We start from the raw sequence: 12,085 nt of genomic DNA on the forward strand, positions 1-12,085 counted from the left end.
CAACAATCTGGGTCCTCATTTTACCAACCTCGGAGGGATGGAAGGCTGAGTCAACCTTGAGCCTACTGAGATTCGATCTGCCAAACTGCTGGCAGCCGATGATCAGCAGAAGTAGCTTCCACTACAGCACTCTAACCACTGCGCCACCAAAGCTCTTCCAGGGAGGGGAAGGGAAGGAGGAGAAACTGGGAAAGCAACCACGTTTCTGAAGTTAACCTGCTTCCCTCGCAGCGTGGAAGAGAAACCTTTTGCGGATCCGCAAGTTGATTCTGATCGGCGGCCCAGATGACGGGGTCATCATGCCCTGGGAATCCAGGTGAGTTTTCGGATCTGTAGCATTCACTCTGACTGAATCAAAACATGCTTTCCAGCACCTGGCGTGTGGGAAAGGAGAGACACATACCCTGCGTCTTCCATATCACTTCAGTTTTTATTTTCTGCATCCATCTTAAGAGCTTTTCTGGAGTGGTGGCGGTTGGCCTAGAGACGGCGCTCTCACCTCACAATCAGGAGGCTGTGGGTTTGATCCTCGGTAGAGGCAGATATTTCTCTCTCTGGGCAAACTGAGAATATATCTGCTGAACAACACTCCACATTGTTCTGCCGGCGTGTTTCAACCTCCCATAATTACAGGGTAATTAGTCCAGGAAAACACATACCACACGATAAAAGGAAAACCCAAAAGTTTTTATAAACAGAAAAACAGAAACAGCTCCCTTTTTTAAATGTCAAAGGGATTTTCTGGTACACACCAGGCACAGGTTAAATGCAATCCAATTGCTCACCCAATAACTGGAAAATTGAGTCCAATTCTAAAGTCCAGAGAGTCCACACACAATCTTGAACAGCACACAAACCACGATCTTGACAAAACAATGAATCAGATAAACTGCCACAAGGCTAAACCAGCACGCTGTTCTTTTTATCTGTAGCACTAATTACAGCAGCCCCACCCAACCACAGGTGGCCTCATTTTCTCTTGTAATAATCCTTCAGTTGTTGTCTCCTATGCATCACTCTACGCATGCGTGGATGTGTCATTAATTCTTGTTCAGAATCCAAGGATGATACAGATGATTGATCTCCTCCTGGCCTGTCTGCAAAACTCCCCTCTTCCCTGTCACTCATGCTTCCTTGGTCAGAGGAGGCTTCATCGGCAAATTCCATCGGGAGCAAAACAGGCCTGCGGCATGTGGATGTTTCCCCCACATCCACCTGCACATTCCTTGTGGTAGGAGCTGGGCCAGAGCTAACCACAACACACATTGGCAACATGAAGGGCATCCGGACATTAAAACACTTTGCTAGCTCCATTCAGTTGGCTAGACTCCATCCCGCAAGGGATTATGGGGTCATTAAATGATGATGATAATGATGATGATGATGAATTGTGATGAAAAAGGAATTGAAATATTTAAAAAGAAGAAGGTGTGGGGTTATCTCCCAGACCAGACTATTTATGGGACCGCCTTCTATCTCAATACCTCCCAGCAACCAATAAGGGCCCACAGAGTTGGCCTTCTCCAGATCCCATCCACCAAACAATGCTGGTTGGTGGGGCCATAGGGAAGGGCCTTCTCTGTGGCAGCTCTGATGCTTTGGAACCAACTGCCTCTGAAAATCCATGTTATCCCCACCCTACCAGTCTTCCAGAAAGCTGTTAAGCCCTGACTTTTCCGGCGGGCCTGGGGCCATGAATGATTGAGAGAATGTATGTTTTTTTAGGGTTATAAATGCATTTTTACTTTGTTTTTTACTATGCTCGTTGTTGTAATTTTCATTTATTTATTTGTTTGTTTGTTTGTTTGTTTGTTTGTTTATTTTTTAATGCCACCCTTCTCCTTAGACTCAGGGCGGCTTACAACAGGTTAGCAATAGCACTTTTTAAGGACAGAGCCAGCATATTGCCCCCACAATCCAGGTCCTCATTTTACCCACCTCGGAAGGATGGAAGGCTGAGTCAACCTTGAGCCAGTGATGAGATCTGAACCGCTGACCTGCAGATCTAGCAATCAGCTTTTTAGTGGCCTGCAGTACTGCACGCTACCCACTGCGCCACCTCGGCTCCTATTTATATTATTTTGTATTTATTGTTATTGTAAGCCGGCCAGAGTCCAATTTGGAATTGGGCGGCATATAAATTGCACAAATTAATTAATTAATCAGATACACTGTGTAAATCTACATGGATTGTTCTGTCTTGTTTCTTTTATAGTATGTTTGCCTTCTATGATGTTAACGAGACGGTAAAGCATATGACATCTCAGCCGGTGAGTAAGGACAGGTTAACAATGCAAGCTGGGGGGGAAAAGTGGTAGGAAGAATATATTTTGGTTTATAGTGTGGTTTCTGAACTTTTTGCCATCACACCTCCCTTTAGTGCAGGTGCATCCCCAAATTTTGCCTTCCTTGCCCAAAACTGCTTATCAGGAAGACCTTTGTCAACAATTAGAAACAAAACCTCTATAATAAGCCTTTGTTATGTTTACATTCAGTTGGACTGAGTGTGTATGATTTGTGTAGCAGATACGTTTTTTATTACAATGTATTTAAAATTAGTTTTTTAAATTTTTTAACATTAGATTTGTATTTATGTTGTATTGCTGTTAGGTTGTGAGCCGCCCCGAGTCTTCGGAGAGGGGCGGCATACAAATCTAATTAATAATAATAATAATAATAATAATAATAATAATCCCGTGAAAGTGGTCCCAGTGGAACTTGGCACGCTGGGCGCAGTACCAAAGGATCTCAGCGGACATTTGAAAACCATCGGAATTGACAAAATCTCCATCTGTCAATTGCAAAAGGCCGCTTTACTGTGATCAGCAAACATAATTCACCGCTACATCACGCAGTCTTAGGTGCTTGGGAAGCGCCCGACTGGTGATGAAATACGAAATCCAGCATAGTGATCTCGTTTGCTGTGTTGTACTGACATAATAATAATAATAATAATAATAATAATAATAATAATAATAATAATAATATTGTTGTTGTTATTGTTATTGTTAGTTTAATGGCAGTCAACTCCATTAAACTTTTAATGTCACAGTAAAATAATAAAAGCCTATCTGAAAGATCAGTTCAAGGAGACATGCCTTAGCTGATCTAAAAATCAGGAACATGGGTGACATTCTTAGTTTGGAAGGGACACTCTGCATAATTTGGGTCTGATATAACCTTTCATGCCTGCCCCACAAGCAAGTACCTTAAAGGAGAGATTCCATCCACGTGGGGTGTCCTGCAGATCTTAAAAATTCTCATGGAGTTAGCCTCTTAAATAGGCACCCCCAAACTAGCTTGTTTTAAGTAACCCATCTATGGAGAGTTTCAATCATCCAAGTGATGGTTGTCTCAAAGGTGCTTTTTCCAAAAGACAACTGGACTTTGGGGAGTTTTTTTCCCTTTCAAAAAGTTTTGCTTCTCATCGAAACATGTAAATATGTTAAAGGGCTAAATAAGGTCCAGGAGGGAAGTGTTTATAATAGGAAAGTGAACACAAGAACAAGGGGACACAATCTGAAGTTAGTTGGGGGAAAGATCAAAAGCAACATGAGAAAATATTATTTCACTGAAAGAAATGCTTGGAACAAACTTCCAGCAGATGTGGTTGATAAATCCACAGTAACTGAATTTAAACATGCCTGGGATAAACATATATCCATCCTAAAATAAAATACAGAAAATAGTATAAGGGCAGACTAGATGGATCATGAGGTCTTTTTCTTCCGTCAGTCTTCTATGTTTCTATGTTTCTATCTAAGAGGTTTCTGGTAAGCAAATGTTTCAAAGGAAAAAAACAAACAAACCAAGTAAGTCCAGTTATCTTTTGCAAATTCTCCGCTCCATCTTTGGGACAACCGTGACCTGGATGATTGAGAATCTCTATGGATACTTCTGCCTTGAAAACTCACAAGCATGTTCCAATCTATATACACTGCTCAAAAAAATAAAGGGAACACTCAAAGAACGCATCCTAGATCTGAATGAATGAAATATTGAATACTTTGTTCTGTACAAGGTTGAATGTGCACAGCAGCGTGTGAAATTGATTGGTCAATCAGTGTTGCTTCCTAAGTGGATGGTTTGATTTCACAGAAGTTTGATTTACTTGGAGTTATATTGTGTTGTTTAAGTGTTCCCTTTATTTTTTGAGCAGTGGGATGGCTATGGAATCTGAAATTAAATTTTATTGAAATGACTTGTTTAATAACAAATATTGTGCAGACAGTCCTCGACTTACAATCACAATTGAGCCCCAATTTTTTTTTTAGCTAAGTGAGAAATTTGTTAAGTGAGCTTTACCACCTTTCTTGCCACAATTGTTAAGGGAATCCCTCCAGTTAGCAAGTTAGTGACAGGGTGGTTAAGTTAATCTGGCTTTCCCATTGACTTTGCTTGTCGGAAGGTTGCAAAAGGGGATCACATGACTCCCTAGACCAATGATGGCGAACCTTTTTTGGTTCGTCCCCCCACGCTGCCCCCTGCACATGCGCACAGGCCTTTTTGAAGCCTGGTAGGTGAAAAAAATGCCCAAATGGGCAAACCGGAAGTTCAGGAAAACACACTTCCGGTTTGCCGTTGTGCTGTTGTCAGATTTGGGTTTCCCCAGATGTGCCAATATGACATCTCTAATAAAATGGAGTCTCTTTTCATTGTGGGGGGGAGGCGTTACTTGGAACCCTGACATAATGTTTCTCTACCTCAGCATCCTTAAACCTGCGTGGACTTCAACTCCCAGAATTCCCCAGGCAAGAAGCCAGCTGGGAAATTCTGGCAGTTGAAACCCACACGTCTTAAATGTTGCTAAGGTTGAAAAAACCCCCTCAAAATGTGTGTTTTGGTGCTGCTTCGAAGGTCCATCCAGTTGAATTTTTGGGTTTTTGTTGGTTCTTTCTCAGGTCTACCTCCTTGACACGTTTGGCTTGAAGACTCTGGATGCGCGTGGCGACATTGTCTTCTGCAAAATGGCCAACGTTTCCCACACGAACTGGCATTCCAACCGCACCGTCTATGACACTTGCATTGACAAATGGCTGACGTAGCCAGTCAAGTATGGAAGAGGAAGAGAGAGATGGAGAGTCGAAAACCCCGAGCTGTGTTCTCTGACCTCAACTTGGCATTTCTCCTCCTACAGTGGGGAAAAAAAATAAAATCACCTGCCTGTAACTTTTCTAGGATTCCCCCCCCACACAGCAGAAGGAACTTTTTCCCTGCAAGACACTTTGGTGGAAGCTAGTAGCAAATTTGTGTGCTCTAAGATGCTGCGTGGAAGACCTCAAATGAACTGGATCCTTAGTCCTTTGTTGTGGTTAAGCTTCAAGACAAAACAAGTAGACAAAAAAACAGAAGACTGCGAATGGATTACACTAGCGTGTAATCAAATACACCCAAAAGTCATGTTTTCTAGTAGCAAGCCTATGGCAGAAACATAATGACTGTGAGAACTGGATTATTTACCATTTTTAGGTATCAACTCTGGTGTTTAGCATCATTTGATCTCCTGTTTGAAATATTTTAGTTGCATAGATTATATTTTTCACATTATAATAATGTATCAGCTATCCAGGACTGAGTTTAAAAGAAACTAACCCAATATTTGTGACAACAGATTCTGGGTTGTGGGAGAGGGAAATATTATCATTCAGTTGACTTTCGTGCTCCAATTATTGCTTTGATTTTCACCCGAGGGGGAAGAAAAGTAAATGCGTAAACTTTGATCCAGATTCCAGTTCTACGTCACTAAAGAAAACGCCGATGGAATGTCAGAAAATGCAAATAACTCAAGAGTTCCAGTGGAAAGCATATATTTGTGTGTGTGTGTGTCTTTACATAATCAAGCTGGAAATAGCTCAAGGATCCCTGCCTCCAGTTATACATCAAAATCAATATTATAAATTATCAATTGACTTTGGGAGAGCAAACTGCATCGGTGTAATATTTCCTCTCTCTTTGGAAGCACAACCTCAGGATGGCAATAGAAAGCCAATTTAGATAAAAAATGTTAGTGATTTTGCTTTATTTTTTAAAAAATGTGTATTTAAGAGTGACTAGCCATTTTTAAGAGACCAGAACTTCCAATAAGGTGATTTTTTCTCTCTGTTTCTAGATAAGAAGCTTCACAGCTTTGCCTGCAAACAGTATTAAACTCCTACCTTTTTATCAAGTTACAAAAAAGATGTTTACAAGGACTCAGGTTTAACTTTTAACATTAGATTGGGTATGAAGGGGGAAATGAGTTACATTGAAGCTGAGATTCCAAGGAGATGCTTTTCAGATGTGTCCAAAGTATCTTTTGCCTTCCAGATGTTTCTGAATTTAAGCCCAGGAGTGGGCTGCTGCCCAGAGGGGGGTGGCGGGAACCCAGTGGGATAGTAAAAATGGAGCTCCACTCCAGAGCACCCAATTTACACTGAAGGATGTTGAAAGAAAATGCAGGGCGTCCTGCATAAGCCACACCCACAGTGAGGTAGTAAAAAGTTTGGTAGCCCTTCACTGCTTATTCTGGGGGCTGCTGGCTGGGCTGCTTGTGGTGGTTTAGCAGCATCTGGAAGGTCACAGCTATGTACTCCATGTAGAAAGTCTTTACAAATGGAGTTGGTAATCTTACAGGGAGTACAATTCTTTGGGGAGACAATTGAGAATGTGACACACAGAGACCTGTAGTTTAAAGTGATAGAATCCTGTTACTTGAAAAAGTTGACATAAAAAAGTTATTAAAGGGTTCTCCCCTGAACCCCCCCCCTTTTAAATATTTCCAGCTGCCTTCTATCCTTCATTAAAAATTTTCAGTCATTATGGTTTCTGAACTTTAGTTATTATGGTTTCAGTCATTATGGTTTTTCTGAACATTATGGATTGTGGTGTAACTGTGATGGGAGAGCTGAGCCACTAGAGTTTTTTGGGTATTCACCTTTGGTTTTGGGTTTCTCCGAATTCTCTATTTCGCTTGTTTAGGAGGAAGTGACACAACTTAGCTGCCTTCTAGTAAACAAGGTGACCCACAAATTTGATATAGGGGGATTAGGGATTTGTCAATCTATCGAACTAGGAGCACTTGTGGTTTTTTTTATATATACTCTCCAGCAAGGTGGAGATAGGATCAGATTATCAGAAAAAAATTTTTTTGAGAAAACTCTGACAATCAGACAAGAGACTCAGAAATATCAGCCCCGTTTTTTTTGCTCTGAATGCTAGAACAACATTACATTAGATTATTATTAGAGTTGTAAGGGACCTTGTAGGTCATCTAGTCCAACCCAGCTCATGCACGGGAATTCCTACACTATTTTGGACAAATGGCAGTCCAATCTCCCTTTGAAAGTCTCAACATCCCTCCACACAACAATATGCTATTATCTCAGATTGTTTGGGCAAAGCAGGATTATCTGAAGAGATGTTCTTTGTTTTGTTGCTTTTTACAATATATATATATAGATAGATAGATAGATAGATAGATAGAGATAGATAGATAGAGATATCTATATCTATCTATCTATCTCTATCATCTATCTATCTATCGCTATCTATCTATCATCTATCTATCTATCTATCTATCTATCTATCTATCTATCTATCTATCTATCTATCTATCTATCTCTATCATCTATCTATCTAAATATCAACTATCTATCTCTATTTATCCATCCATCCATCCATCCATCCATCCACCCACCCACCCACCAGAGGCCGAAAAGCTTAATAAATTGCACATCAGTCAATATCACACATTGGCAGCTGTGACGCATATTTTGAGTCACGGAGCTGCAGTGGAGGAATGAAAGAGCCGCATGCGCAGTACTGGGTTCCTAGGGGGACAGTGGAGGATGGCATTCCAGTAGGAAAAATGCATCCCCGATGCATGACATTTTGCCAATTTTTGGCGGGTTTTTTGCTTCCGCAAAGCAAAAAAAATGCCGAAAATCGGCAAAATCTCATGTGTGCAAGCATCTTCACAGGAGATTTGGCTTCCTGTGCATGTGCAGAAGACAAATCCCGCACCAACGCATGTGCGCCCACCCACCAGACAATAACTAATTAGTACCATGGTTATTAAGTCAATCTGGTTTCTCCATCGACTTTCAAAAAGTTACAAAAGGGGACCGCATGATTCTGGGGCATGGCAGCCATCATAAATATGAGTCAGTTGACAACTGTCTGAATTGTAATCACGTGATCATGGGGAGGCTGCAATGGTTGTAAAGTGTGACAGGTGGTCACAAGTTTTTTTTTCCATTGTCACAACTTTGAACGGTCAATAAATGAACTGTTGTAATCCAGGACTACCTTTAACGACATCTATAGCGCAAATGCTGATTATTGTATTTTTGGAGTATAAGACACACCCTTTTACTCCCGAAAATTCAGGTGTGTCTTATACTCTGAATGTACCATTTTTCCAGCTCTAACTAGCTGTTAACAATCGTCCTAGTTCATACCTTACAAGCTCTTTCATTGTTTCTCTCTGTGAAGAATGTTTTCCAAGTCCTAAGTCACTGCAGGGTTTTTTTCATTGCTCTAACTTGCTCTGAGTAAGTTTCTTCCCAGCCCTAACCAGGTGCTAACAATGTTCCCAGCTTTACCGGCTTGCAAGCTTTTTCATTGTTACTCTCTGCAAAGAAGAATGTTTTCCAAACCCTGTCTTATTTTTTTTTTCATTCTCTATTTGCCCCAAATGTTTCTTTCCAGCCACAATCAGGTGCTAACAATGTTTCCAAATCTTACAGCTTGTAAACTCTTTCATTATTAATTACTCTCTGCAAAGAAGAACATGGCATTGGACCAGAATACCTCCGGAACTGCCTTCTACCGCACAAATCCCAGCGGCCGATAAGGTCCCACAGAGTTGGCCTTCTCCGGGTCCCGTCGACCAAACAATGTCGTTTGGCGGGCCCCAGGGGAAGAGCCTTCTCTGTGGCAGCCCCGGCCCTCTGGTATCAATTCCCCTCAGAGATTAGAACAGCCCTCACCCTCCTTGTCTTTCGCAAATTACTCAAGACCCACCTTTATCGCCAGGCGTGGGGGAACTGAGACATCCTCCCCCAGGCTTTTATATTTTATGTTTGGTATGTATGTGTTGTACATTACTGGGGTTTTAGATATGTTTTATTTTAATATTAGATTTGTTTCACTGTTATATTGTTTCTATTACTGTTGTGAGCCGCCCCGAGGCTTCGGAGAGGGGCAGCATACAAATCTAATAAATAATAATAATAATAATAATATATACCGCTTCACACTGCTCTCTAAGCGGTTTACACAATAAGCATATTGCCCCCCAACAATCTGGGTCCTCATTTTACTCACTACGGATCAAGGTTGGCTCAGCTTTCCATCCTTCTGAGGAGGGTAAAATGAGGACCCAGATTGTTGGGGGCAATAGGCTGATTCTGTAAACTGCTTAGAGAGGGCTGTAAAAACATGATGAAGTGGTATATAAGTCTAAATGCTATTGTTACTGCTATGGAGAGCAAGTTCCCAACTAGAGCCAGGGGTGGGCAAAGATGGCTCTTCTATGACCTGTAGACTTCAACTCCCAGGATTTCTGAGTCAATCATGCTAGCTCAGGAATTCTGGGAGTTGAAGTCCACAGGTCATAGAAGAGCCAACTTTGCCAACCCCTGAACTAGACCATTTGTTTTTCTCTTGGAAAGGTCGCTCTCCCTCTGTTGAGCCTCGCTTGCCAGCCACCGCCCTTTGCAGGCTTCCCATGACCCAGGTCGGGCGTCAAAAACACGCCCCGGGTGGCTTTGGTTGCAGATGCAAAATGAAGGCGGAGGACGCGACGTGGCAGGAACCGGCCTGTCCTCAGGTGAGCAAAGGCTCTTTATAATCCTCGCCGGCCTTCTAGATCTAGTGGCGCAGCTCCCTCTGGCGGCGTGTCCGAGAACTGCTAACTGGTGAGCCCAAACTGCTGGGGGGGGGGGAGGGGATTTAAGTCTAATTATTTTAGAATTGTATCCAGCATTGGTTATTGGATGAAATTAATTGCAAATACAGTAAGTTTGTGTTCAAAATAAGTTTGTTTTCAAAATAATTCACAGTACAGTATTCTCATCCATTTATTTATTGTAAATAATGCTTATTTTTTCAATGTTTTCATTCATTTTGTACTAATTATGTTAAAAGTGTGCTCACTATAAGATAGTGCAACTCCTTATATACTGCTCAAAAAATAAAGGGAACACTCAAATAACACATCCTAGATCTGAATGAATGAAATATTTCCATTGAATACTTTGTTTTGTACAAAGTTGAATGTGCACAACAGCCTGAGAAATTGATTATCAATCAGTGTTGCTTCCTAAGTGGACAGTTTGATTTCACAGAAGTTTGATTTACTTGGAGTTATATTGTGTTGTCTAAGTGTTCCCCCTTTTTTTGAGCAGTGTATTTGTAAGTTATTGTTACGTTTCCATGGGCACTTTCTTCAAAGTTCCTGCACCATCGGATTTTTTTTAAAAAAAATGTAAATATGATATGTAACTAAATAAATGTAAATAAACAAATTATATGTAGTAACTATGGCCAGATCCGGCCTGCAAAACTCCGGACCGCCTCTAGATGGCAGCAAAGACCGTGCAGCGAAGTCACCCGGGCTCCCTGAAGTTGGCAGATCGGGATTCAAAGGAAACACATTGCTCAGACCTTGAAAGGGTGTCGGGCAAATCTAGTTCGGCCAAGGAGCCGCTTCTCTGCGGAGCGTTCACACGACCCGCGAAGTTCCCGTTTGCAAACTCGGATCCGCCAGGCGCACCGGAGGCGCAGAGGCAAGCGGGCGAGGGCCGGGGGTGGGTGGGTAAAGGTCTGGGACGTTTTAACCGGGACGGCAAAGAAGAATCGGAGTGGCGGATCGTGAAAAACGGGGCTCGATCTTGCAAAGGAACCCCACCCCCCGACGAGGGATCGACCGGGAATCCCAGATCCCAAGGAACTTGGCGCTTAGTTAGGATCTGCTCCCGTAGTTTCTGAAAAATCCGGAAGTGAGGCTTGCACAGGGCGCCTGTCGGTCTTCGACGCGCGAGAGGGGTTAAGAGGACAATCCGGGAATCCCTTCCGACCAATTCCTGATCCTTTCGCCGAGGACGGGGGTGGAGCGATCCCGTTTAAAGGGATCGCTTCGGTGAAAGTCCGGGGGGGGGACCCCTCGCCGTCAGCGAGCACGAATCAGGTGCAGTTCGATACAGCAAGGAGAGTATTTTTTTTTCTCCCCACTTTCCCCCTGGTTGTATTTTATTCTACCTGTTGCAAATGGCAGAGAAAGCACGGCTGGCGTGATTTAAGGTGCGTCTCCAAACACTTTAGTTAAAAGAGGTTTAGATTTTGCAAACGGGATAATTGGTGGAGCAGAGGTTTTGTTCCGGGCGTTGAATTTATTTATTTCCATTTATTTGTTTGTTTGTTTTGTCCAATACACAATTATACACAATGAGGGTTATAGAGGATATAATCAGGTAGAATGTATTAAAGGGAGAATAGAGGAGAAAATAAAGGAGTGAAATATAACTATGAGAGAATAGCAGGAAAAGATAGAGGTATAGAAGAGAAGATATAGGAGATATGGGAGAGACAATAGGACAGGGGACGGTAGGCACTCTGGTGCACTTATGTACGCCCCTTACTGACCTCTTAGGAACTTGGTGAGGTCAATCGTGGATAGTCTAAGGGTAAAGTGTTGGGGGTTAGGGGATGATACTACAGAGTCTGGTAGTGAATTCCACGCTTCGACAACTCGATTACCAAAGTCGTATTTTTTACAGTCAAGTTTGGAGCGGTTAATATTAAGCTTGAATCTTTTGTGGGCTCTTGTGTTGTTGTGGTTGAAGCTGAAGTAGTCTTTGACAGGCAGGACGTTGCAGCATATTTGTTTTGTCAAGAAAGTATTGGTGGTGTACAAAGATATAATAATATTTATATACATGATACTGGTAAAAGGGAAACATGAAGACAGGGGACGGAAGGCACTCTGGTGCACTTATGCAGGCCATGTAGTAAGGATCTGATAATCCGGGCCGGATCAAAGATTACAAAGAATTGTAATCTGATTGTCTGTGGAGATTCTCAAATCATCCAGGTCATGGGTTGT

At 42.1% G+C, this 12,085-nt stretch overlaps 1 protein-coding gene across 4 annotated transcripts in view; it reads left to right on the forward strand.

Moving 5' to 3' along the window:
* PPT2 (palmitoyl-protein thioesterase 2) overlaps window positions 1–6,798 on the forward strand; it is a 77,640-nt gene extending 70,842 nt beyond the window's left edge. For all 4 annotated transcript variants that reach the window (XM_070737699.1, XM_070737698.1, XM_070737700.1 and 1 more), the window contains 3 exons: window positions 232–316; window positions 2,216–2,270; window positions 4,902–6,798. In XM_070737699.1, the coding sequence (XP_070593800.1) occupies window positions 232–316; window positions 2,216–2,270; window positions 4,902–5,045 (284 nt within the window). In that variant the 3' untranslated portion in view covers window positions 5,046–6,798. The remainder of the gene's footprint in view (window positions 1–231; window positions 317–2,215; window positions 2,271–4,901) is intronic.
* The last annotated feature ends 5,287 nt before the right edge of the window (window positions 6,799–12,085 follow it).

This window comes from Erythrolamprus reginae, chromosome 2, assembly GCF_031021105.1.
Source record: "Erythrolamprus reginae isolate rEryReg1 chromosome 2, rEryReg1.hap1, whole genome shotgun sequence".
Classification (NCBI taxonomy): domain Eukaryota; kingdom Metazoa; phylum Chordata; class Lepidosauria; order Squamata; family Dipsadidae; genus Erythrolamprus; species Erythrolamprus reginae.